Genomic DNA, 27,181 nt, shown 5'->3' with positions numbered 1-27,181 from the left:
TGTGTCCATGTATTCTCATAATTCAGCTCCCACAAGATCTGTGCTATGGTTTTGACTACTCTAGACTATCAACTCAGTCTAGAATAGACAAGAGCATGACACAATCCAGGACGATGTAATTTAATGGTGCTAGTCTTCCTGAGAAAGTTAGATCCAGGGCCCACTCAGAGATGGAATGAAAACCTATATATGTGTCCTGCTCTGCAGATCAGGGGAGAGGGCAGATGCTAAGACCTTTTGACAGTACACAGAAGATAAAGCAAAGTCAGCTGAGTACAAATGTGTTGTGTTGAACTTTTGCATTACGCTCACTACCACGTTGGTGATTTGAGACAGACATGAAAAAACATGGAAATATAGCTTCTTCTCTCAGCATCCCATAGACCCTGTTCTCTTTTTAGTCACCAGGAGTCTCCCTGCTGCTTTAACAGTAGGTTTGTCTGATTCTCACCGTCCTTGTCCTGGATGCTACTGATAACTCTTTCATTAAAGCTCCAAATTCTTTTGACTTCTGTGTCATTTAAGGTGCTTCTCCACTTCTCTCTCAAACTGCTTATAAACAGATGTCATCTCTGTCCTCAAGATCTGGCAAAAGCAAGGCTGAACCTCACATCAAGGACTTTGGAGAGCCCCAGGTCAACTCTATGGTTTCTATCACTGGTCCTCAAGGTTCTTCTATGCCCTGCTAGCCTCCTTTGGACAGTCTTAACAATTGATATAGCTCTAATTATCGTCTTTATTTACCCAGCTCTCTGACATCTCCCTCATATCTAGTCATTCTTCTCCAGGTCTCTCCAATGGAGACTCATTGTTGTTTCATTTTCTCAGGCTGAAAATCTTCAGACCCATAGTAGGTGTTTGTGATGGTTAATTTAATGTATCAACTTGACTGGGCCAAGGGATGCCCAGATAGCTGGTAAAACATTATTTCTGGTTATGTCTGTGAAGGTGTTTCTAAAAGAGATCAGCATTTGAATCAGAAGAGTGAGTAAAGATCACCCTCACCAATGTGGGCAGGTGTCCTCTAATGTGGGTAGTCAAATAGAACTAAAAGGCAAAAGAAAGGCAAATTATTTATCGCCTACTGACCCTTAAGGGAGAAGCAGGAGAGGGTCTGGAGAATAGGCCAGGTCAGTAGTAAGCTATGCTGAGAAAAAACAGATACAGGCACCTCAAAATGGAACTCAGGGGCTAGTTCCACAAACTCTCTCCAGAGCCGTCATTGTTTCTCTTACACTCAGTCCTGCACTCCCAATGAGAATGGAGCTGAGCTGGGACATCCATCTTCTCCTGCCCTCTAACATCAATGCTCCCAGTTCTTGAGGCTTCAGTCTCAAACCAGGACTCACACCATCAGCCTTCCTGATTCTCAGTCCTTTGGGTTTGGATTGGAACTATACCACTGGCTTTCCTGGGCCTCCACCTTGAAGACAGCAGATTGTGGGACTTCTCAGCCTCCATAATCACATGAGCTAATTCCTCATAATAAATCTTTTTCTGTGTATCTATATATAGCCTACTGTTTCTATTTCTCTGGACAACCCTGACTAATACAGTGTGTGATCAGTGCTAGTTTCCTTCCTTCTCTTTCCATTGTTCCTCTACCTCTACTCAGCTTCCATATTTAAGCCATGCCTCTAAAATCTACCCCTCTTCTGCCTCACTCACCTCCACTTATCTCAGTCTTTATTGTCTCTCACCTACTAATTGATCTTCCTTCTATTTCATCCAGCTTCTAGGACTCCTCACAACCCAACCTGTACACAGCAGCCAGACACATCATATGGCAAACTCCCTTACAAGAAAATCTCATGCATAATCATTCAGAGCACTGCCAAACATGCTCCTACCTGATTACCTTGCAGTTTCATCTCCTATTACCACACTTACCCTCTGTTCTAGGCTGGGAATTGGGTTGTCAGTTTCTAAACAAACCTTATAACTCCTCCAGGCAAAGTTCATGCTCAGGAAGTTTCCTCTTCTCCGTTTTGTTGTTGTTGTTGTTGTTGTTGTTGTTTTTTAAGACGGAGTCTCACTCTATCACCCAGGCTGGAGTGTAGTGGCGCGATCTTGGCTCACTGCAACCTCTGCCTCCTGGGTTCAAGCAATTCCCCTGCCTCAACCTCCTGAGTAGCTGGGACTACAGGTGCGTGCCACCACGCCTGGCTAATTTTTTTTTTTTCTTTTTTTTTGTATTTTTACTAGAGAGGGGGTTTCACCGTGTTAGCCAGGATGGTCTTGATCTCCTGACCTCGTGATCCACCCGCCTCAGCCTCCCAAAGTGTTGGGATTACAGGTGTGAGCCACTGTGCCTGGCCAAAACTTTCCCTCTTCTATGGCCTACACACACCCATCTGACCAGGCATTTCCCAGCAAACTTTATTTCAGAATTATGCTAATATCATACAGTAATCGTTGATTGAAGTTGAAACTATGGGAAGTATATAAAGTTTTAATAACCTCATGAATTTTCATTAGTTTTACTCTTCCTTATTTATTCCACTTACAGTATTCCATGGTTTACATAGGCTTTAATTAGGTGACGATATTGCCTCTTCTGAAGGGCCTGCAGTCAACGAGACATTCTCTCACACCTCTGAAATTCATAATTCTTTATCTATTCATTTCTTGAGCCACACTGATATTTGTCTATGATGACTGTAGCTTTGTCTCATGCACTCTAAACTGTAAGACATGCTGTGGGCCGAGACTGGGATTCACTTATTTGTGTTTCTCAGTACCGCCCACAGTATCTGGCACAAACAGTAGATGATTGATTGTAGTTGCCTCAATCAGATAGGATTAAATTAAATGGATAATTGAGATGGTGGCCTATAAAATTGAAAGCTTTAAAAATTCAGAGATGAGGCAAGTGGGGTGTGGAGTAAGATTAATGTTTTGGGGGAGATGTTTAATGAACATTGGCCTTTCTTGGAATTACAGAAAATGGAATGATAAAGAGGCTATGGAAGAACATTATGGATAAGAGCAAAGATCTAGGGGAAAGAATAAACTTGAAGAGGGGAAAGGTAAGGACTGCATTTAAAGGGCCTATTTGGAGGACAACATGTCAGGTATAACAAGTGGGCGGCAAGATGAACCAGTTTGGGAAAAATACGTTTTAGTCCAATTAAACATGATGTAATGACCTGATACCAAGTGAAACTGTTGTATGTGCAACAGAAAACCTGGAAACCAAGCTGAGAAGAGAGAGAGATGTGGGAGTCATCAGCATAGAGGGGCTAGTTCTACATGAACAGGGACGTAGAAAGAGCAAGACGGAGGGCTGAGAATATAGGTGTTTTTTTCTTTTGGGACAAAAAGGGGAAGACAGCTAACAAGGCAACAGAGAACAGGTAATTAGCGATATTTCAAGAAGACCCAGAGTGTGCAGGGTTGTGGAAATCAATGAAGGTGCATTTCAAGGGAGGAGCCGGTATCTATATTAGCAAGGCAGGAGTAGCAGAGAGGTTGAGAGGAGAGAATCACTGGTCTTTGAACAGTTTCTGTAGAAGCAGTTTCTGTAGGTTCTTCAGGCAGTTTAGGAGAAAGAGAAGCAGAACATTCTGTTCTGATGAGGGTGAGAGCCAGAGATAGCAGTGAAGTTTGGGGAGGATTTGCAAAATTGCCAAGGGCCCTGTAGTCAAGGCAAGACAAGCATGGGTATTGAAGGCCAGGTTTCCTGCATGGCCTACCCTGGGTGGGAGTCTCCCAAAAGGATGTCCTTCCCTGTCTACATCAGTGTTTCTGGTGAAGCATAAAGGCTTGGCTCAGTCATTTAATTCATTCTATTCTCCTAATGAAGGGGTATTTTTATGAAACAGCCATGATGAGTAATTTACAATGCATGAATATGAATGAGAAACATTTACTATGCCACAGAAATGAAGTTTATTGGGAAGTAAATGAAGTCTTCTCCTTGCATTCCAGAGAATGCCAAAGAAGAAAGGAAAACAGGAAATGCAGTACGTTCAGGAAACACCCTAAAGTAGTAACTGGAGCTCAGATTACAGGGAGTTGAACGTCTTTAGAAACAAAGAGGCTCGACCCTCAACAGGAAGGAGTTGTCCAGACATTGGAAGTTGATGATGTGTGTCTTTGCTTGGGTGGGGAAAGCTTTTCAGCATTCTAGAAATAACATAGTAGGCAAGATGAGGTTTCTTGATGTCAGCTGAGCTCCAGAAAAGTCAGGACTTGAAGATCTTTCCTGTGGTTGATCTAAATGGCTCTGTAGATGCCTTCAAAGAGGATACAAGCTTTTCAATTACAGCAACACTTTTGAGAGGTGCCACAGGGTCCACAGGAGTTGCCACTAGCACTGGTGGTGGCGCATGGGTTGCAGGGGAGCCTAGAAGGACAAGGAGGTTTAGAATGGCTTTAGGAGGAAGTTTTAATGTACATACTACCTTGGGCTTAATGACACAACCTATGAATTCTCAGTGGTTGGAGTTAGTTGGAATCAAGTTCTTTTTGTTTTGTTTTGTTTTTGAGACAGGGTCTTGCTCTGAGACAGCTGGAGTGCAGTGGCGCGATCTTGGCTCACTGCAAGTGGGAGCCAAGGCTCACTTCACCTCCCAGTGTCAAGTGATTCTCTTGCCACAGCCTCCCAAGCAGTTAGGATCACAGGCATGCGTCACCATGCCTGGCTAATTTTTTGTATTTTTGATAGAGATGGGGTTTCACCATGTTGGCCAGGATGGTCTTGAACTCCTGACCTCAAGCAATCCACCTGCTTCAACCTCCCAAAGTGCTGGGATTATAGGCATGAGCCATTGCACCCACCCAGAATCAAGTTCTGATTACTACCAAATGCTTCTCTCTCTCCCAGAATGCCATGTGCAGAGGTGGAAAAACTGTGCTTTTCAAATATATTATCTCATACACTTGAGGTCTCCTGGAACTTAATGTGCCTTACACAAATGTTATTCCTAAGACTGGCCAGCTCCTACCACCACTCCTCCATTGTTAGCCCCCTGAGGCAGGGGCTCTTCCCTTCCCTTTGGCCTCCCTTTGCTTAGCTATCACAAATCACTGGACACACACTACACAGTTAATGTGTGTTGTCTGACTAGTTGAAAATATGGCCACCATTTGTGTGCCTACCATATCCCACTGTACACATTCTTCCCAGACATTCTTTGCCCCATACTCACTTGCAGTCCTCGCTCTCCAGGAGGCTCCGGTACGTGTTGATCTCACACTCCAGCCGGGCACGCACGTCCAGCAGCACCTGGTACTCCTGGTTCTGCCGCTCCAGGTCACAGCGGATCTCCGCCAGCTGCGACTCCACGTTGGTGATCAGGCTCTGTAACTGGGACAGCTGGGAGCTGTAGCGGGCCTCGCTCTCCGTCAGCGTGTTTTCAAGAGAGTTTCGCTGTGGTGGGGAAGATCAGGAATGTCAGAGAGCTGCTCCTTCAAAGGGTTTCTTCATAGGATTCCAAGGAAGTCACAAGCTCCAAGAGCTAAGGAGAGTGTGTGGTCCCAAACACATCCCTGGGACTCTGTCTCCCAACTTCTCATCACTCACCAGCAGGGCTGAACAATACACACCAGGTTGTGCTGGGCCTGCAGCTCGATCTCCAGGGCATTGACCGTGCGTCTCAGCTCGATGATCTCCGCCTGGTAGGACTGCAGCTGCTCTGCGCTGGATACCACCTGCTTGCTCAGCTCCTCAGTCTGAAACACCCAAGTGGGGAAAGGATCAGACCCTGCCTCCAGGGCCTTGGGGCACCTCGGGTCCTGAGTGGCCATGTGCTTAGATGCCCACCTGTGTGGCGAACCATTGCTCCACTTCCCTGCGGTTGGTTTCCACCAGGGCCTCATACTGACTCCTGGTCTCGTTCAGGACCTGGTTCAGGTCCACAGCAGGGGCAGCGTCCACCTCCACATTGAGGCGGTCTCCAAGCTGGGAGCGCAGGGTGTTGACCTCCTGATGGAGAAAAGGGAAACAATGAACCTACGGCAATGGATCGGCCATTTTCCTGCTCCAGGAAACTGAGCACAATACTGCCCAAAAAGCACTGAAAGGAATATTCTGATCATTTCCAAAGAGTGACACACACATTTTATAGCAATAAACACCAACAGGGATCACATCGATTGTTGTCCCATAGAAACTGAAACCTTACACCTTCTACAAGACTAAGTCTAAACTCCTTGGCATATGCAAGTCCTTCCTCACTTCCCATCACATCTTCACTTTCACCACACCCTTGGAGGTACTGCATGCCCAGCCATACCCAGATACACCCTGCCCTGCCACTTCTGTGTCTTTGTTCAACCTCTTCCCTCAGACTGAAACACCCAAGTACTGAAATCCTCCTCTTTGCATCTGAGAAGAGTTCCCTATCTGCTCTTGGGCAGCCTGGATTATTTCTAGAGGATACTGCTTGTACATCTCAAATGGTACTTGTTTCACTCTGTCTTGTTTACATCACTGTGTTTATATGACTGTCTTTCTATACTAGACTGTGAGCTCTTTGAAGAAAAGGGCCATGTCTTATTTCTTTTTTGTCCCTCCATCTCCACCACCAAATTCAGGACCTAGCAGTGATGAGCAGAGAGCAGGGCTCAATGAATGATGCCCCTCCTCAGTAATTCCAACACCTGCCTAACCCTCACCCAGCCCCACTGGAGAATGAGCAGCTCACACCACTCCTTGATATGGATGTAGCACCATCACTCTCTGAGAATATCTTGAGTTCCTCAGAGAAGGGTCCCAGAACAGGGATCCAGACAGTAATCATCTCCTGATTCCCAGTGCTAGTAGCTTAGCTCTAAGGCCTGCTTTTGTGAATTTGTTTCATACCTCCTCATGGTTCTTCTTCAGGCAAATCAGCTCCTCCCTCAGGGACTCCACCTGGGACTCCAGGTCGGACTTGCAGAGGGTCAGCTCATCCAGGATCCTGCGTATGCTGTTGATGTCCGACTCCACCAGCCGCCTCAGGGACTGCTCTGTCTGGTACCTGCATGCATCAGAGTGGGACAATAAGTCAGAAAAGAAAACCACCTTCCCCTCTCATGTGTTGTTTGGGTAGAATTGGCCTGAATCTTCTTGAACTTACACAGCTTTCTGCCTCTTCTCTTCCATATGTTTCAGTCAAGCTGTCCATGGAGAGGCTGGAGAGGTTCCCTGACTCACCCTAACACCACGAGGAGCCCCCAGGCACGCATGAGATGAAGTGTCTCACTGTGCTCTCAGTTTTGTTAGCTAATATACCATCAAATCAATTCCCAAAGAACAATTCATTTCAATCTCTGAATTTTGTGGTTTAAGAAACACTTCCAAAAAGACCAGTATAGACCAAAGAGCAGGCAGCACATGAATCTAGGTCTCTGTTTGAAACTGATTTTACATAACCAGCCCTAGGAGGAGAAATGGCTTTCTCTTCTCTTCCAGGCAATAGTAGGTCCCTAGGACCATGAAAGAACCACAGGGACCTTGAAGTTCAACATACTTGCTTCTGAAGTCATCAGAGGCCAGCTTGGCGTTGTCAATGTTCACCACCAGCCTGGCATTCTCAGCCTTGGCACACAGAATCTGAAAAGAAATTTATCTCATGAGAATAAAACTTGAACTTGAGAATGTCTTACTGTTCAAAGAGAGCCAGCTGCTGCTGGCCCCCCACGTGGCCAACCCCCTCACCTTCTGCTGAAGCTCCTCAATGGTCTTGAAGTAGGACTGGTAGCTGGGGCACAGCAAGGGCTCCTGTTGCTGGGACCGCTCCCGGATGAGGTTCTCCAGCTCCGCATTGTCCCGCTCCAGCTGACGCACCTTCTCCAGGTAGCTGGCCAGACGGTCGTTCAGGAACTGCATCGTCTCCTTCTCACTGCCATTGAAGGAGCCCTCGCAGAACCAGTTGCAGTTGCCCACATTGGCAGGGATGTTGCAGGCCCCAGGCAGTGTGTGGCTGTGGCAGCTGGGGGGCACACAGGGCCGGGAGGAGCAGCTGGTGCGGCAGCCCAGGCTGGGCAGGCAACAACTGTAAGACATGGTGCTGGGACAGGTAATGGAAAAGCAGGTAAGCTGCTGGAGGTGGATGTGGGCAGGTTTGAGTCTCTCCTTCCTCTGCGGTCCTTTTATACTATTAACGGTGGGTGGGGGCTTGGCATACGGCATAGTTTCCTTTCCTAATGCTTCAGCTAATTTTTCTCCAAAATATGCTAGTTAGATGCTTCTAAAGAGTCCCCCCTCAACCCATAAAATTATTCCATTCAGCTTATGTCACACCAGGCTCTTCCTGGGTGCTAGTGGTTGGTGAAATCAGAGTTTCATCAGATGGCTTCATAGGAGATAGAATCATCACAGCCCCAAAAGGCTGTCCGCATTACTCAGAGGGGAGGACATCCAGGGACATGGGGTGGAGTTGTTTGGGAATCAGGGATTCCTCACCCAGGAGGTTCCGCCACTGTTCTTTCTCCCCAGAGAGAGAGCTCTGAGAGAGAGCTTTGAGAGTTACTTTTCCAGGTAACTCTTTCCTCCCACATTCATCAAGTTTCAGCATTCAATTTGTTTTTATAGCAGAAACTCAACCTGTGTTCGCTGAAAGGATCCTGAGCCTTACTATTGGTTGGGGTTTAGGGAACTTGCCAGCACATGGAGAGACTGAAAACAATGGCATGTTCATGGTTGAGAAATGAGAAAGTAAAATGGAAACCAACTGAATGGATGGAAATATACCTAAAAGGGGGCATCTGCAAACGGCAGCCCACAGGTCAAGTTTACCCTGCTGCATTTTTGTAAATAAAGTTTTTGTTTGTTTGTTTTCTGTTTTTTTGAGACAGAGTCTCACTCTGTCGCCCAGGCTAGAGTGCAGTGGCACGATCTCAGCTCACTGCAACCTCCACCTCCCGGGTTCAAGCAATTATCTGCCTCAGCTCCCTGAGTAGCTGGGATTACAGGCGCCCACCACCACGCCTGGCTAATTTTTGTATTTTTAGTAGAAATGGGATTTCACCATGTTGGCCAGGCTGGTCTTGAACTCCTGACTTCATGATCCACCCACCTCAGCCTCCCAAAGTGCTGGGATTACAGGCGTGAGCCACCCCGCCCAGCAGTAAATACAGTTTTAATGGAACACAGCCATGCCCATTTGTTTAGCTATTGTATGTGGCTGCTTTTGTGCTACAGTGGCAGAGTTGTGTAGTTGTGACAGACTATAGGGTCCACAAAGCCCTAAAATTAAAAAGTTTGCCAACTTGTACTGAAGCAACAGCCTCTCTAAAGATGAGCAAGAGTAGAAGTATCTAAAAGAAAAAATATGCTGGAAACAGTCTGGAACAGTGAGAGTTCAGATGGCAGCACTGAAGCATGAATATGAAGCATAATACCGCAGACTCACCAAGAAATGAAAATTGGAACAAGGTGCTCAGAGATACATTTGTATCCATGGTGGCTTTTTCTCAAGTTCTCTGGCAATTTCTATCATCTTATTTCTAGACTTGCTCCTCTTTCTAGAGTATTAACTCTCCTAGAGGTATGACTCTGCCAGCCTAAGATGCTTCCAGGACAAACCACAGTGCCCATGAGAATGCAGCTTTACTCTGTTGTCCCTACAAGTAGACACTGTCTCTGATAAGTGTGCTTCTCTCTATCACCTCTGGGATCCAGTTACCCTTTGACTCTTCCACAACCTAGGGAGCCTCTCTATTGCGCAGTAATCACTCTTAACAGAATAGCCTTCCCTACCTCACTTCTTTTCCCTGTCACTCTACCTTTCCTTTGTTCTGCATGGAAACAAAGTCATGTTTCAGAAAGAAGTCCCAAAAGATTATTTGTGGAACACAATACAAATCATTTAAAGAAGAATGCATCTGAATTTCAAAGGCAGCATGAGAGGAGCAGAAAAGTACATCTTTGATTTTATGTATTTGTTTCCTCTTTTAGTCTATCTAGAGGTTTGTAAATTTTCTTTATCTTTCAAAAAATCTCTTAGTTTCATTGATTTTTTGCTATTGTTTTTCTAGTCTCTATTTTTATTTATTTCTGCTCTAAGTTTTATCATAAGTATCATAATAACACTTAGAGCAAAAAGTGTTATTATATCCTTCCTGCTGCTAACTTTGAGCTTAGTTTGTTCTTTATCTTTTTTAATTTTTTTAAATTTTAAGTTTTGTAGGTACATAGTAGGCGTGTGTGCATGTTTACATATAAGTTTATATACATATATATTATATAAAAACTTTCCTCTTAGTACTGCTTTTGCTGCATCCCATAAATTTTGATGTGCTGTGTTCTCATTTTCAACTGTCTCAAGATATTTTCTAATTTCTTTTTTGATTTTTTCTTTGACTCATTGATTATTTAAATGTGTTTTTTAATTTCTACATATTTGTGTATTTTTCAGTTTTTTCTTATTTCCATTCTAGTTTTCTAGCTTCATTCCATTGTTGTAGGAAAAGACACTTAGTATGATTTCAATCCTCTTAAATTCGTTAAGACTTGTTTTGCGACCCAACATGTGAGAACATTCTCTATCCTGGAGAATGTTCTGTGTGCACTGGAGAATATGTATTCTGCTACCACTGGATAGAACATTTTGTTTGTTAGGTCCATTTGTTCTATAGTATTGTTCAAGTCTGTTGTTTCCTTGTTGATTTTCTATCTGAATGTTCCATTCATTATCAAAAGTGAGTTATTGAATTCTTCTATTATTGCATTGTCTATTTCTCCCTTTGGTTCTGTCAGTGTTTGCTTTATATATGTTAGGTGCTCTGATGTTGGGTTCATATATTGTTATGGCTTCCTGGTGAATTTTTTCATTATTATGTAATGTTCTTCTTTGCCTTTTGTGACAGTTTTTGCCTTAAGGACTATTTTGTCTAATATAGAGGTACAGCCATCCTGCTGTCTTTTGGTCACCATTTGTACGGAATTTTTTTTTTTCCCATTCCTTCACTTTTCTGCCTATACATTGTCTTTAAATCTAAAATCAGTCTCTTCTAGATAGCATGTAGATAGAGCTTGTCGGTTTTTTGAAAATCCATTCAGCTACTCCATGTCTTTGGATTGGAGAGTTTTATTCATTTACATTTCAATAAAGTATTGATAGGGAAAGACCTAACATTGCCGTTTTGTTAATTCTTTTGTCTTTCTCAGAGTTCTTTTGTCTCCTTTTCCTCTCTTGCTGACTTCCTTTGTGTTTCATGGATTCTTGTATTCTATGTTTTTATTCTTTTTTTTTCTTTTGTGTATCTTCTGTAGGTTTTTTTTTTTGTGGTCATCATAGGGCTTATATGAAACAACTTACAGTTATAACTGTCTATTTTTAGCTGATAACTTTCACTGCATACAAAAACTACTCTTTTGCTTCTCCCACACACATATTTTATGTATTGGTGTCATGATTTACATCTTGTTATATTGTGTATCCATTAACCTATTTTTATAGTTATAGTTATTTTTAATACTTTTATCTTCTAAATTTTATAGTAGAGGGCCAAGTGTGGTGGCTCATGCCTGTAATCCCAGCACTTTGGAAGGCCGAGGAGGGCAGATCACCAGAGATCAGGAGTTTGAGACCAGCCTGGCCAACATGGAGAAACCCCGTCTGTCCTAAAAATACAAATATTAGCTGGGCGTGGTGGCAGGTGCCTATAATCCCAGCTACTCAGGAGGCTGAGACGGGAGAATGGCTTGAACCTGGGAGGCAGAGGTTGCAGTGAGCCGAGATCACACCACTGCATACCAGCCTGGGTGACAAGAGTGAAACTCTCTCAATAAATAAATAAATAAATAAATAAATTTTATAGTAGAATTAAAAGAGTGATTTACCTACCACCATTATAGTATTATAGTATTCTATATTTATCAATATATTTACGTTTACCAGCAAGTTTTATACTTTCACATGCATTTATGTTACTGTTTAACACCCTTTTGTGTAAAAATTAAACAACTTCCTTTAACATTTTTTGTAAGGCAGGTTCAGTGATGATGAACGACCTCAGCTTTTGTTTATCTATAAAAGTCTTTATCACTCCTTCAGTTTTGAAGGATAATTGTGCTGGGAATGATATTCTTGGTTGGCAGTTGGTTGGTTGGTTGGTTGGTTGGTTGGTTGGTTGGTTGGTTGGTTTTCAGCATTTTAAATATATTATCCCATGTCCTTCTGGCCTGCAAAGTTTCTGCTAAGAAATTTACAATTGCCTTATGGAGGTTCCCTTGTACATGATGTCACTTTTCTCTTGCTGCTTTCAAAATTCCCTCTTTGTCTTTGACTTCTGACAATTCAATTATAATGTGTATCACTTGGATTTCTTTGGGCATCTTATTTGGGATACCCTGGGCTTCCTGGATTTGGCTGACAATGTTCTTTCTCTGGTTTCAGGAGTTTTGAGCCATCATTTCTTTTAATAAGTTTTCTCAACTTTATCTCTCTCTTCTCCTTCTGGATCTTCCTAATGTGAATGTTGGTCTGCTTGATGATGTCCCATACATCTCGTCTTCACTCTTTTTTATTCTTTTTTCTTTTTGCTCCTCTGGATAATTTCCAATGGCCTGTCTTTGAGTTCACTGCTCCTATCTCCTGCTTGATTTAGTGTGTTATTGAATTCCTCTATTGAATTTTTCAATTCAGTTATTGTATTTTTCAGCAGCATGATTTCTGTTTGGTGCTTTTTGTATTTTCTGCCTTTTTGTTGAAAATTCCCACTTTGTGTATTGTTCCCCCTGCCTTGCAGAGCATCTTTATTATGGTTATTTTGTTTTTGTTTTGTTTTGTTTTGTTGAGACAGAGTCTGGCTGTGTTTCCCAGGCTGGAGTGCAGTGGCATGATTTTGGCTCACTGCAACCTCCACCTCCTGGGTTCAAGCATTTCTCATGCCTCAGCCTCCTGAGAAGCCAGGATTACAGTTGCACACCACCGCACCCAGCTAACTTTTGTATTTTTAGAAGAGATGGGGTTTTGCCATGTTGGCCAGGCTGGTCTTAAACTCCTGACCTCAAGTGATCTACCCACCTTGGCCTCCCAAAGTGCTGGGATTACAAGCTTAAGCCACTATGCCCAGCCTATGATTATATGGTTATTTTGAATTCTCTATTTTGAATATATGTTTATTTCAAATTCTCTTTCAGGTGAATTGTGTAGCTCTTTCGTTGGGGTCAACTTCAGGAGATCTATCTTGTACCTTTGTTTAGGACATGTTTCCCTGTTTCTTCATTATCCTTGGATCTTTGTGCTGGTGTCTGTTCATTAGATAAAACAGCCACTGCTCCCAATCTTCATGGACTGGCCTTGTGCTGGAGAAGACCTTCACCAATCAGCCCAGCCAGAGATTCTGGGGACCTCTCAAATTTTTGTGCTAGTCCAAACCACCATCTTTGCAGCCTCCAGGTATGTTGAGTATGGCTAGTTTCCATCAGCACTCTAGCACAGGTGAGACAGAAGCCCATCCCTGATATTGTCCACAGAAAAGTAAGAATATTGGACACAAGGTCTAAATCTTTCTCTCTCCAGGGAGAGCCTGGGATCCAGGGTTTTTCACTGGCTCGCTCTGAACTTGGCCAGGGGAGAGGGCTGTGATGAATATTCATGTGCTAGTTTAAATTGCCCTCTTTGTTCTCAATGGCTCCTAGATGTCTGGAGTATGCTGGATTCCATCTGCATTCTAAGACAGGCAAGACAGAAGCTAGTGCATTGGCAGCCCTCAGAAAAATCTGAATGCTCGATGTATGGTCCAGTTATTTCCTTCTCTCCCTGCAAAGAAGTTGGGAGCTGAGGCTTTCTTCCTAACCATATGACACTATGCTGAGAAAGCAGGGATTCTTGTGATAGAGTATCTTAACATCTTTCTACCAACTTTGATTTGACTGGTTTTACACTCATCCAGGATGCAAAAGCCTCTCAAACTCTTACTAAATTTCTCACAGATAAAATTTATCTGAGTATTATTGTTGAATCAGTGTGTCCATGATGGTGAGGAGGGTCTAGGGCTGCTTATTCCCTCATCTTGCTGATGTCACTCTCCAAAAAACACAAATTTGAAATTAAATGACCGGGATGTACATCCTTACATATGATATGAGCTCAGAAAAGTTCGTTCCCTTTCTTGAGTCTTGTTTATCTCATCTCTTGCATTGAAATAATAATAATGCTGCCTACCTCATAGTTATTGTTTTGTTTTGTTTTTCAAAAGGTAAGGTATTGTGTGTGAATATGTTTTGGGGGAGGGAGTGATGATGTTTATTTCCATAAACTTTATTGTTCCTATTGTTGACCTAAGTGGCTCAGATGAAGAATTTTGTGAAAATTCTACTTTGTTAAGCAGACAAATTGCCCATTGCCCATCACAACCCGGTGGTGCTCAAACTTCACCCACTTACCTTGTAAGTACTAGGGGCACAGAACTCTATTCATAAATTAACCATCAAAATGCAAATGTTAACCTTAACTTAGTGGCTGAAATAGGAATTTGGCAGATAACCATTACCTCTATCTTCTCTACTAAGTTCCTGATCTTGTGGGTTTGGTTATCTTATTTGGGGTAGTTCTTGAGGCGGATAAGTTCTCCACACGAAACTGTAATATCACTGAAGCCTCTTTTCTGGTACTGGAATTGAAATGGGCTCTAGTTATCCTCTTGGAACCTTCCAGCCTTATAGCTCTGTGCAAGCATTTGTAATAAGGATAATAATGGCAGCGTTGTTGTTGATGATGATTCTGCCATTTCATCAAGGTTTATTAGACTCCAAACAAGGCACTAAGCACTTTGGCACATGTCTCATTTGATTCTCCCAACAACTGTATAAGGTTGGCCTATTATTCCCATGTTACAGATAAAGAAACAAATGGGGAAAGGCTCCAAATTTGCCCTAGATACAGGCAATAAATGGTGGAGCAGAGATTTGAACAATTCAGGTCTATGACTCCTGATCATGAACACCTAAACATAATACAAAACCTTTATATTTGGCACAGAGGTTTCTCTGGTTTGTGAGGGAAATATTCATTTCTTCCCATCGCCCCTTACTTTGTAGTTTTTCTTTCTGGTCCCCTCTAGGGCCCTGTTCCCCACTCCTTCATACTCCATCATTCCTCCAAAGGCCTCTCTGCCCAAGCCTTTGGACACCCAGCTAATCTCTATGGTACCTCCCTGAACTAAGGCCAAGTCTTACTCATTTACTTTTCTCCACAGGGAAATAATCATCCTTTTGTATAATTGATCCAATCTGGAAACTAGATTGTCTTTTCTGAACATCTAAGCAAATGAAAATGCACAATCACATGACCTAAGTGATTTAGAACTTGGAAGAAAGACTACCCTTCTAACCATGAGCTTTTAACTCTGTAAAAGTTCATCTCAGAAGTAAATTCAGTTTCCCAGAATCAAATAATTCTAAAGCTAGAAGGACCTGAATTTATGGAGGAGAAAACTAGTGCCCAGACAATAAGGTAGTAAGGAAATGAATATCAATCTATCACTTTCTAGTCAGATAGTCTACTAGGTACCTTTGCATATAGTATTTCATCCTCACCCCAGAACCTGAGTGTTCAGATTCCATTTTTGTCACCATGTAGCAGAGATGAAGAATCTGAAATGTTGGGAGGAAATTTAACTCATTCAAAATGATGCAAGTAAGCAGGCTCCAGTCGGCCTGACCCATCACATTTATTGTGAGTTAGAGACACGAGACACTGACCTAGGCCAGGCTGTGACAAAACATAACAGCTGGGAGAAAATGCAGAAGAGAGATCATGGATTCCAATACCAGCTATGAGCACACAGACAAGACACACCCAGGTTTCCTACTCATCGCTTTACTCCTCAGCAAACTGGGAGTTTAAAAAGTAACAAATCCCATCTGGACACAGTGGCTCACGCCTGTAATCCCATCACTTTGGGAGGTCGAGGCAGGCAGATCACGAGGTCAAGAGATGGAGATCATCCTGGCCAACATGGTGAAACCCCGTCTCTACTAAAATACAAAAAATTAGCTGGGTGTAGCGGCAGGCACCTGTAGTCCCAGCTATTCGGGAGGCTGAGGCAAGAGAATTGCTTGAACCTGGGAGGCAGAGGTTGTAGTGAGCCGAGATTGCACCATTGCACTCCAACCTGGTGACAGAGTGAGACTCCATCTCAAAAAAAAAAAAAAAAAAGTAATAAATCCCACAAACTTATCATGGCATGGCTTGGCTCCTGGAAGTAATGGGATGTGCTTATATAGAGGAAAATGCTGAGCACTCCTGGATAGCCTGCTGTTCTGCCTGCAGATGCTAACAGCAGCCTTAGGCCTCAAAAAACTCATATGTTGGCTTTAACTCCAGATGTAAGGATTAAAAAAAAAAGTGCCTTAGCTCTATCCCAAAGTAAACATAAAATTTGCAGGGAAACAGAAAGGAAAAGAAACAGCAAAAATATCCAGGCGATGAGCATAGGGAAAAGTCAAAGGTTGGAGAGTGGTATATCCTGCCAGCTAAGAGTTTAGACCAAGATAGTTCAGGAGGCAATAAAACAGGTCACCAAAGAGCATCAGACATGCCAAATAGCCCAGACAACTGAAAAAGGAGCTGCCCTCCCACCCATCACAAGAAGGGCCTAGGGCCAAAAGGAATCAAATAATGCTGAGCTGACCATACACTCCTGGTGCAGAGCTGGGTTTAAAGAAGAAAGAATTTATGGTGTGAAAGACAATAGGACAATAAGCAAATCCTGCTGTTGAACCTAAAGCCAAAAAGAAAAAGAAAACGATGATACTTTTTTTACTCTTAAGAAGTTTAGCTATACCAGCAATAATAAAAATTGTCAATAATCCTAATAAAAATATGTGGTCTACAAAGTGTTTCCATAGACAGTTTTCCACGCTTCCTTTGGCAAGTTTATAAAGTAAGTAGAGAAGACATGGTTACCTCCACTTTGCCTTTGGGGAAACTACAGCTAGGAGAAGCCACATGTCTTATCCGAAGACACAGAGCTATTAAGGGTGTCAATGTCAGAACTAGAATCCAGGTTTTGGTAAGTGAGTCTCAACCTGGCTTTTGGAGGCTCATCACCTGTAGAGCTTCTAAAACTCCCAGTGGCAGGGTTGAATGCCAGACCAATTAAATCAGACTCCCTGAGGGCAGACTCAAGCCTCAAAATTTTTTTAAGTTCCCTGGGTGACTTCAAACACAGCCAAGGCTGAGAACCACCGTCCTGCCGTGTGTCTGATGATGATGACAGAGCACCTGGAAATAATTTGAAAGCCACCTGGAAATGTTTAAGGGGAGGTATAGCTACAACAATTGAGATTTTTATGGTTTAAAAAACATGGCAGAATTTACAGATCCTGGAAATGTTGCCTCCAGCCAGAATTTTCCTTTATTCCAGGATGCCGTCTCTAGTCAAAGCATGTTTAGAAATTTCTGTTTTGTTAATGTCCGTATCCTTTTAATATCCAGTTTGCTGATAGCAAACCTTTGGTCTTTGAGGATAGGTTTGACTTTTTTAAAGCTGTCCAAAGAGAAACCTTGTGAGTGACGTAGACAATCAAGTTGGATCATTTTTAAAACCACCTTCATAGGATCGTGACACATAATTGAATCTAAAGGCAGTTCCTGAAGAGACTTGCCAAAAATTAGTGGGAATCTGTGCATAGGGTACAACAATGTGGATGTACTTAATGCCCCTGAATTGTACCTTAAAAATTGCTAAAATGGTAAATTTTATGTTGTGCATATTTTACCATAATAAGAAAAAATCAGAGGGCTGGCAGGGTTGTGTTCCTCTCTAAAGGATCCTGAGGAGAATCCTTGCTCTTTCCAGGGTCTAGAGACGACCTACGTTCTTTGGCTCATGACGCACTTCCTCCATCTTCAAATTGCAAGGACAAGGCACATCGCGTCACTCTGACCTATGTCCATAGTCTCCTCTCCCTCTCACTCTCTTCTGCCTCCCTCTTCCACTTTTAAGAGCCCTGAGTCTACCTGATAATCCAAGATAATCTCCCTATCATAAAGTCAGTTGATTAGCAACTTTTAATTCCCTCTGCAACTTCGATTTCCTTTAATAGGTAATCTAACATATTCCCAGGTTCCAGGAATTAGAACATGAACATTTTGGTGAGAGATGGAGGGGACAATTATTCTGTCTACCACAGGAGCTATTAGCAGTACTTTTGTATTATTGTAAAATAATATACTTAAGCAGGATGTGGAAAAAGGAAACAAGCAACATGAGAGAGACCGTCTGGACTGAGCTTGACCTTGGGTTTGGAGGAAATCACAGACACAGGGTGAATCATAGTAGAGACAGAATTCCAGGTCAGAGACTTCTCACAAGCCACGCAGCAAAGCACAAATCTAAATCCATCCTGGAACTTGAGTTTTCAAAAGAAGAATCAAGGGAGAAATTATGGTGGAGAGAATCATTGCTTTATCAAATATATATACAATTTCAATTCACTTGATCATTTTAGGACACAGGACTATGTTTCACCCAAGTGGAGTCTGATTCCTGCTGGGAAAGCCTGGTGTGCTGGGAAAAGTCAGAGACCTCTGATCCCTTCAGATCATAATGGCCCTCTGAGGTTTCAGGAAGTCTACAGTTAAGCACTTTCATGGGTCTTCATGAGAGTCAAAGAAAGATGCCCTTTCTTGACATACACTGATGCCATCGGGCGCCAGCATTGTCCCTTTCAGTACTCAGAGTTCCTTGTAGCACCCACCAGCTGTTCACAGTGCCAGGGAACTGGGCCTTACAATAGCACTACTCGGGGACTAGTTTTATCCCTTTTAAAAAATTATAAATAAGTTGCGGTCAGGAACTGCGTCTTTCTTCATGTGTCTCTCCCCAATCCACCACCCAGCGTCTGCACAGAGTAGCTATTCAACAGGTACTGGTTGGATTGAATTGAGAAAGGCCAAAGGATCAAATAAAGAGTTGATGGGGTCTCTAAGACCTGGAGTAGAGGAGGGAAGAGAGGAGCTGGAAGCCCAGGCTGATAATGATTGACCCACACAAGGGAAAGGAGGAATTCTTGGGCACAGGAGGGCAGGTCAGAGGGTCTCTTCACTGGGAAATTCCTGGACCACCAATAACCCAGAATAATACAGCACTGAACCCGAAACTCCCACTGGAAGAAGATGAGTTTTCCAGAGCTTCTTTCCAGCCCACAGCTCATGCCTCCTCCATTCAGATTTGGATACAAGCAGCTCTGGGAGATGTCCAAGTCAGAAGGAAAAATCCAAGAACAACCAAGGGGAGATAGGGACTGCAGCACTCAGCCCCTCCACCCTCCTTCCCACAGGCCTGCCTGCCTCACTCCTGGGTCCAGGGCACCAGATTCGCCATCTGCCCCCGAGGCATGAAACTGCTCTCGGATCCAAGAGTCAGGCCATTATATGGCCTGTCTTTCAAGTGGCTTTTTATAGCTTACTCAGGTGATGAGCACGTTGAAACAAATGAATACAAATGAAAAAGGCATCTGCTTTGCCAAGGAAATGATATTTATTAGGAGGTTAAAAGGGAGGGCCACGGGGACATCAGAGAGTTCTCTGGGTGAGCATAGGAAGGAACAGACCCCCAGGAAGGAAAGGGTGAGCAGGACAGTCTAGAGTAGTTGGGGAGGCTGCAGGCTTTGGGTGAGTTTCTTCTCTGCCTTACGGGGGCCACTCCAGCCATGCAAATGATGTTTTCAGGCCCCTTTTGTTAAACCAGAGCCAGGTCACAGCTCTGCAGTCCTGGGCCCTGCATCCTTGCTCCTCCAGCATTTCCTAGGTTCTAGCGCACGAAGGAATTGCAGGGCCCACAGCGGGGGCGTGGGGCACAGGGTGTGCAGGGGGCAGGAGGAACGCAAGGGGTGCAGGGATTGGAGACACAGGGTCCGATGGACTTGCTGCACGCGTTGGTCGTGGCACAGGGATTGCTGGGCAGACTGGAGACAAAAGAATGATGTGGAAAGGTGAGTTAAGGGAAATTTTAAAATCATATGCCAGAGATATCCCCAAGGGTAAGAATGCCTGTCAGGACTTGGCCTAGCCTAGAACAGAGAAGGCACAGGCTCCCCTGCTACAAAGATAGCTCACATTGTTCATGGTCTCCCTGCCATAGAGCACCAAGGTAGACAGAAACTCTGAAACTCTGATGTCTACTCTCAAATCCGTTCATGCCAAACTGATGACATGGGTTGAGTCATTTACCTTCTCCAAGCCCCAGTTTACTTTCCTATAGATTGGAGGAAATACTGATCCAGCCCACCTGGTGGTAATTATAAGATCAGATCAGGTAGTCTATGGGAATGTACCCACTAGACAATACGGTATTGTAAAAAGTAAGGCATTGATCACATATCATGCAGTCATGCATATTATCATAGTAGAATGCAGACTTGGCAGTGCAATTTCAGTTTGCACATCAAACAACTCTTGCTACCAAACCATTTATGTTTTAAATGATGGCTATATTATGTTGTCTGAGTTCTGTTTGAGCATGTCTAGTGTGAAGGCATAATTTCCTTTCCAAGGTATGCAATCTTTGCATGGTGTCTGAGTATTACACTCACACGTGCATTGCTTCATCAAATACATCTGCCCATGTACTCACTTGCAATCCTCGCTCTCCAGGAGGCTCCGGTACGTGTTGATCTCACACTCTAGCCGGGCACGCACATCCAGCAGCACCTGGTACTCCTGGTTCTGCCGCTCCAGGTCACAGCGGATCTCCGCCAGCTGCGACTCCACATTGGTGATCAGGCTCTGCACCTGGGACAGCTGGGAGCTGTAGCGGGCCTCACTCTCCGTCAGTGTGTTTTCAAGAGAGTCTCGCTGTGTTGGGGAAGATCCGGAATGTCAGAGAGCTGCTCCTTCAAAGGGTTTCTTCATAGGATTCCAAGGAAGTCACAAGCTCCAAGAGCTAAGGAGAGTGTGTGGCCCCAAGGGCATCCCCAGGACTCTGCCTCCCAATTTCCCATTGCTCACCAGCAGGTCAGAACAATACACACCAGGTTATGCTGGGCCTGCAGCTCAATCTCCAGGGCATTGACCGTTCGTCTCAGCTCGATGATCTCTGCCTGGTAGGACTGCAGCTGCTCCGAGCTGGATACCACCTGCTTGTTCAGCTCCTCGGTCTGAAACACCCAAGGGGAGAAAGGATCAGACCCTGCTTCTGGGGCCATAGGGTGGGCCTTGGGTCCTGAGTGGCCACGTGCTTAGATGCCCACCTGCGTGGTGAACCATTGCTCCACTTCCCTGCGGTTGGTTTCCACCAGGGCCTCATACTGACTCCTGGTCTCATTTAGCACCCGGTTCAGGTCCACAGTGGGGGCAGCATCTACCTCCACGTTGAGACGGTCTCCAAGCTGGCAGCGCAGGGTGTTGACCTCCTATGGATGCAGAAAGTACAAGAGTTACTATGCTCAGCAAAGAATGGACTCTAAGGAATGGCATTGCTTGTTGAAGCCCTGTTAGTCTGTTCTCTCAGAACAGAAACTTTGAGTGGAGCAGTCTGTGACAGCTCAAGGCACTCCATGTGGCATAGCCCCCTCCCCACCATCTGCTGTGCCATGGCACTTGGCTTCAGAAAAAAATCCCAAAAGTTTGCTTGGATGCCACTGAAGGATGAACTAATTGATGTTCAACTTTCCCAGTTTACAACTGGCTGTGAGGACCTCAGCATGCAAAAAAAAATAAAATTGGCTGTGCAATTTCAGACCGTATATCAAAAAACTCTTGTTGTCAAGTAAGAGATAAGAGCGTATCATGGCCCCTCCCAGGAGAGACAGGAAGAAGCTCACAAACACTCTTCACCAATACTTTGAAAGAGTAGAGACTCACATTTATAAGGTTTGATTTTCTTCTTGGTCTTTGGCAAAAAAAAAAAAAGACTTTGCAAAGCAATAACACTGCAATGCTAGGACTCATTCTATAACTGTTGACCAATTTCAAGCACATGGAGCTGCTCTGGGCAACTCAAAGAATGTGCTAGTTTAAAGTGAAAGATGTTTCCTGTCTGGGAACATGAACAGGTCTTATCTCTCTCCAATTTTTCTCTTGCTGTGATGTTTTTAAAGGAACCCCTCAGCCTCGTACTCATACTCTGCATTCTGCTGCCCCTAATCACTAAAGCTACCCTGAGTCAGAGGCTGAGACAGGTTTGTGCATTTCTCATTTCTAGTCTCACCTGCTCATGATTGCTCTTGAGGCACAGCAGCTCCTCCTTCAGGGACTCCACCTGGGCCTCCAGGTCGGACTTGCACAGGGTCAGCTCATCCAGAATCCTGCGCAGACCGTTGATGTCCGACTCCACCAGCTGCCGCAGGGACAGCTCGGTCTGGTACCTGCACAAAGAGCGGGTCAGAGCACTACCTGGTAGATCTTCAACACTCACAGGAATGATTTTTGATAACCTCATGTGCCTTATCTTTCCACTTTCTGTAATGAATAGGCCCAGGAGACAGAGGTTTCTGGAGGCTCCATCAATACCCAATATTCATCCCAAAACAAACAGATTGATGTGAGTCCTCATCTATTTTTGTGATTTCTTTGCTTGGTTCTCCCCAATCCTCTGCAGAATCCTTCACAGCAAGTGGGTAGATCTGTTTTTCAGTACAGCCATGGAAATCCCTTTTCTGTAACTAAAGATTAAACAGAAGAAATGGACACTAGTGCAAATTCCGAACAACTCACTTGGTTCTGAAATCATCCGCAGCCAGCTTGGCGTTGTCGATCTGCACCACAAGCCTGGCATTCTCGGACTTGGTACACAGGATCTGGGGAGTGAGAGGTGGCTTAGTGAGGACTGAAAATAAATATCACATCATCAACTTTTTAAAAATGACTTAAAAAGACATTTTGAAATAAAAGAGGAAGCAAGAATTATGACAGCACAGAAGCAAGAAGCACACTTCTCTATCACAGACAGAATCACTGCAAACTCTCTTGCTTGGAGATGACAGCAATGCCCCTCACCTTCTGCTGAAGCTCCTCGATGGTCTTGAAGTAGGACTGGTAGCTGGGGCACAGCAAGGGCTCCTGCTGCTGGGACCGCTCCCGGATGAGGCTCTCCAGCTCCGCGTTGTCCCGCTCCAGCTGACGCACCTTCTCCAGGTAGCTGGCCAGACGGTCGTTCAGGAACTGCATGGTCTCCTTCTCGCTGCCATTGAAGGAGCCCTCACAGAACCAGTTGCAGTTGCTCACATTGGCAGGGATGTTGCAGGCCCCGGGTAGGGTGCAGCCGTGGCAGCTGGGGGGCACGCAGGGCCGGGAGGAGCAGCTGGTGCGGCAGCTCAGGCTGGGCAGGCAGAAGTTGTAGGGCATGGTGCTGGGAGGGAGGGAGTGAGTGCCTGGCTGAAGACAGAGTCTAAATTCTCCAAGCCACAGAGCTGTGGGTCTCCTTCCTCTAGGGAGCATTTATATCCCACTGCAGAGGGTGTGGACACAGTATGTAATGTCTTTTTTCTTTTTATTTCTTCACTTCTTTTCAAACGCCCTTTCCTTCAGTCTGTTATTTGCCTTCCTCAGAAGAGTCCCTTGTCCCATAAAATTCTTTACTTGGGCTTCTTGCTAAGTCAGGACTCCTCCGCAGACAGTCCACCCATGAAATCAGAGTTCTGTGGTAGGCCTTCAAAGAGGCTACACAGTCCAGCCCAAGTATCTGCCCTCATTAATTGAGGTGTTGATCCATCCAATGACATTCTTTTGTGTCACATAATCCTGCAGGCCCATAAACATACTCATGTCCTGGTCCACCTGTCATTTCTAGGGAGAAACACAGATTGGTTCGAGGAAGAAGTTGCATTAAGAGGCCACAGTGGACTGTCTTTCCCTCTTCATTTAAAGAAGAATCTTCAAATGATGGAGCATTCCATGCCTTGGGAGCCTTAAGGTGGATGACTAGAATCAATGGAGGACATGGTTGAAAATATTAGACAGCAATTTGTGTTTTACGGGTCCATGTAATACTTCCCCACCAACACCGCGTATTACTTAAGAAAATTGTGGAGGAGAGAATTTTAAAGGTAGAGGCTTTGATAACTAGTTTGAGAACAGAGAAGTTTCTGGAGTAAGAGATCATTTTGAAAGAAAGCTGAAAAGTGCAAACTGAGAGAGCCGTAAAAAACACACTTAAGGCTGGGCGCAGTGGCTCATGCCTGTAATCCCAGTACCTTGGGAGGCCGAGGCAGGCGGGTCACGAGGTTAAGAGATTGAGACCATCCTGGCCAACATAGTGAAACCCATCTCTACTAAAAATACCAAAAAAATTAGCTGGGTGTGGTGGCGGGCACCTGTAGTCCCAGCTACTCGGGAGGCTGAGGCAGGAGAATGGCGAGAACCCGGAAGGCGGAGCTTGCTGTGAGCCAGGATCCCGCCACTGCACTCCAGCTTGGGTGACAGAGTGAGACTCTGTCTCAAAAAAAAAAAAAATTGCATTTAAATGATCTAGGAAAGATATTTAGGGGCAGAGACAAAGGAATAAGGAGAGAGAAAGGAATAAGGAGGTGTTTGTCAAACATTTCTTCGGGTGTCCGTGGTATCCAAACAGAGTAGATGGATATGTTAGGAAAGTCAGGAGATAGTCCAAAGGGGCCTCCACAGGCATGAAATCACATGTAGTCGATCTTTAAACTTTATGTGAATTGACCCTATATTCTATAATATATCCATGTTGGTTTTAATGTTTTTAAAAAGCCCCTTTTAAATTTCCAGTTAAACTTTCAAATATTTTGCCCAATTCGCTAAGAGAAATGGATATACCAGGAAGATATGCTATATTCTATCCTGGGCTTCCCATCTCCAGCCCTACTGTAGATGCCCCCTGCTTTAAGAATCAAAGGTCTAAAGGTACCAAAGGAGGTCTCTGTGGTTGTATAATTAAATCCAAGGACCTGCGCACCGGGAAAGAAAATGCTGAGCACGGCATGAGCAAGGGGGTTTTGCAAGGCAAGCTGGAGTCACTTGGGGTTGCTTTGGGAGGTGAAGGAAGGCACTAGAAGATCTGAGGAAGAGGTAGCCAAAGTTCTGAATATATAAAAGTTGCGTAATTATAGGCACCGTCAGGTACCACCTGCATCTCTGGAGGCAGCACCCCCATCTCCACTGTGGCTTTGGCTGCCAGCCAGAGCTGCCGTTTTATTGACAACTTACTGGAGTGCTTCTCCCATTGAGCTTTCATGATGGTATTCATGTCACACTCTGCTTGGGTCTCAGATAAAAGGTCCTTCATCTACACTCCCCAAGACCATTATCACTGCTTATTATAATGCCATTCAGATGAAAAGCCCCACAGCACTACAAGGAAGATCTAGACTTATAATAAAATCTATACTTCTTTGTTTCCTTGCAAGACAATTAAACATGGAGAAATAGGCGGGTCTACAGGCTGTTACCCTTGAGACTTTCCAGAGGAAGGACGCAAGGCTAGGCGGCAGCTGTCTGTGGGGAGCTTCTGTCTCATTTCATCTGGGCTTGGGGTGAATAGAAAGGCTCATGCATCTGATTGATGAGCACTAGCTTATAGATGACAGCACAGGCCTTCTGCTTCCTAACTCTCGTCAGCCTGCTCCAAGCACTGGCTTTCCAGCAAGCAGCTATTTCCTCAGCCCTTTCTGCTTCCCCAGCCAGGGAGGCTTTAACCTAAGCCCAGACTAAATGCCAGCAGTTTTCTCCAAGCTCTTGGGTCCTATCTACTGACTGGCCGGCATAGCCTCATGGAGACTGTAGTCAAAGAAGAGTGTTTAGGCTCTAAGTATGAGAAGATTCAAGGAATGGATTGACAAGAAAGCAAACATAGAATTTTTGTACAATGCAGAGAGATCAGAAAAATGGAAAGAGATGGAGACGAGGAGAGATAACAAGAAAAAGAAGAGACAAGGAAGAAAGTTGGGAGGGAAGAATCTTCAGAATCATGCAACAAATCAGACAAAGTTAACCCAGCTTCCAAGGGGCTAACCTGGAGAATGCAAAGCTGAGAAGAAGCCAAGGCAAAATAAACCAATAGACTGAGGAGTGGCCCACCATGCTGACTGTCCTGCAAGGCATAAATCGAGTTGACTCAAAAGATCTGTGGACACAGGACTGCAGCTTCTGAGGCCTCTGAAAGAAGTGACATTGTTCCAAGGTGTCCAGACCAAAGCATCACCTCTGTGATCCAGCTTAAGATTTGTTTGTGGCTGAGAAATATACTGCCATCTACACCCAGGCAGTGTAAGGTCTAAAAGGAGCGACACTGCCTGTTCCTGAAGGAATAAGGAGTGGGAAGAGAAGAAAGGAGAAATGAAGCAGGGAGAGTTAGTCCTGCACTGGCTGCAGGTCATGGCCAGTCGGCAGCCACACGGAAGATGCAGGAGAGAACAAGCGACCCCTGTTATCTTCTGGTTACTCCTAGAGATTCCTTTTTCTCCCTGCTGGTTGCCCTGCAGAATGGGAAGTGGCACAAGAATTCAGAATGGGGACCACAGAGAGACTGGCTGGTGAGTAAACACAATGCTGCCATCTCTTGTAAATCTAGCTTCTTTCTTACAGTGTTTCTAAGATCTCAGTGGGCTTGAGTGAATGTGCTCCTTGAATTAGTGGGGAAAATGGGACCCCAGGGTTGTAAGGTCCCCATGACCTCACACAGGCAAGGGATAGAATTCATGTATTCTCTTAGTTTCCTAGTTGGAATATTTGCAAATTTTTTTCATTCAAGGAGAAATTGAGCAGTCAGTGGGCTATCAAACCCACATTCATTATTTAGTTCAATTTAATTCAGAACACATTTATTACACAGCTTCTCTATGCTGAGCATAAGACTAAACTAAAACAAAAGAATCATACTTCTGGTGAAAAAAAATGTTTTTTATGAACAATTCAGGCCAAGATGGGTCCCCAATATGTATGAGAAGTAGCCAGAAGTTAAGGAGATGAGATATTTAGAAGGTGTAAGATGGACATTTAGAAATATGTTTGTGTTCAATGTAAATAGAAAATGGGTACTGGGCACAGTGGCTTGCATCTGTAATCTCAGCACTTTGGGAGGCTGAGGTGGGAGGATCACTTGAGCCCATGAGTTCAAGACTAGCCTGGGCAACTTAACGAGACCCCATGTCTACAAAAAAATATTAAAAATGAGTTTCAAAATTAGCCGGGCGTGGTGGCACATGCCTGTAATCCCAGCCACTTGGGAGGCTGAGGCAGGAAAATCCCTTGAACCCAGGAGGCGGAGGTTGCAGTGAGCAGAGATTGTAACATTGCACTCCAGCCTGGGCAACAAGAGCGAAACTCCATCT

The 27,181-nt window shown here is 44.3% G+C and overlaps 2 protein-coding genes across 4 annotated transcripts; both read right to left on the bottom strand.

Moving 5' to 3' along the window:
• Positions 1–3,872: 3,872 nt before the first annotated feature.
• On the bottom strand, positions 3,873–8,148 carry KRT34 (keratin 34, type I). Its single transcript, XM_011998896.1, has 7 exons — positions 7,646–8,148; positions 7,458–7,540; positions 6,809–6,965; positions 5,768–5,929; positions 5,551–5,676; positions 5,154–5,374; positions 3,873–4,348 (listed from the first exon to the last, which is right to left on the bottom strand). The coding sequence occupies exons 1-7, from the start codon at positions 8,117–8,119 to the stop codon at positions 4,261–4,263; spliced, it is 1,311 nt and encodes a 436-aa protein (XP_011854286.1). The 5' UTR covers positions 8,120–8,148; the 3' UTR covers positions 3,873–4,260.
• An 11,255-nt stretch (positions 8,149–19,403) lies between these two features.
• On the bottom strand, positions 19,404–23,278 carry KRT31 (keratin 31, type I). 3 transcript variants are annotated; one of them, XM_011998897.1, is made up of 7 exons: positions 22,884–23,278; positions 22,602–22,684; positions 22,096–22,252; positions 21,137–21,298; positions 20,918–21,043; positions 20,521–20,741; positions 19,404–19,852 (listed from the first exon to the last, which is right to left on the bottom strand). In XM_011998897.1, exons 1-7 carry the CDS (start codon positions 23,229–23,231, stop codon positions 19,699–19,701), a joined length of 1,251 nt encoding a protein of 416 aa, XP_011854287.1. In that variant the 5' UTR covers positions 23,232–23,278; the 3' UTR covers positions 19,404–19,698. The 3 variants fall into 3 exon arrangements, with proteins under 3 accessions (XP_011854287.1, XP_011854288.1, XP_011854289.1); XM_011998898.1 differs by having other exon boundaries at positions 20,521–20,737; positions 20,914–21,043; positions 22,884–23,231; XM_011998899.1 differs by having other exon boundaries at positions 19,699–19,852; positions 20,480–20,741; positions 22,884–23,231.
• Between the last annotated feature and the right edge of the window lie 3,903 nt (positions 23,279–27,181).

The sequence above is a fragment of the Mandrillus leucophaeus genome, unplaced genomic scaffold (assembly GCF_000951045.1).
Source record: "Mandrillus leucophaeus isolate KB7577 unplaced genomic scaffold, Mleu.le_1.0 Scaffold58, whole genome shotgun sequence".
Taxonomy (NCBI): domain Eukaryota; kingdom Metazoa; phylum Chordata; class Mammalia; order Primates; family Cercopithecidae; genus Mandrillus; species Mandrillus leucophaeus.
This window is presented reverse-complemented; position numbering and strand designations above follow the sequence as displayed.

Coding starts and splice junctions, on each gene's coding strand:
- KRT34 (XM_011998896.1), bottom strand. CDS start 8,119: ATGCCGTATGCCAAGCCCCCACCCACCGTTAATAGTATAAAAGGACCG. Junction 6,966..7,457: donor TCTGATGACTTCAGAAGCAA/GTATGTTGAACT, acceptor TGATGCATGCAG/GTACCAGACAGAGCAGTCCC. Junction 5,375..5,550: donor TGCAGGCCCAGCACAACCTG/GTGTGTATTGTT, acceptor TCCCCACCACAG/CGAAACTCTCTTGAAAACAC.
- KRT31 (XM_011998897.1), bottom strand. CDS start 23,231: ATGCCCTACAACTTCTGCCTGCCCAGCCTGAGCTGCCGCACCAGCTGC. Junction 21,299..22,095: donor TCAAGAGCAATCATGAGCAG/GTGAGACTAGAA, acceptor CTGCATCCATAG/GAGGTCAACACCCTGCGCTG. Junction 21,044..21,136: donor AGCAATGGTTCACCACGCAG/GTGGGCATCTAA, acceptor TGGGTGTTTCAG/ACCGAGGAGCTGAACAAGCA.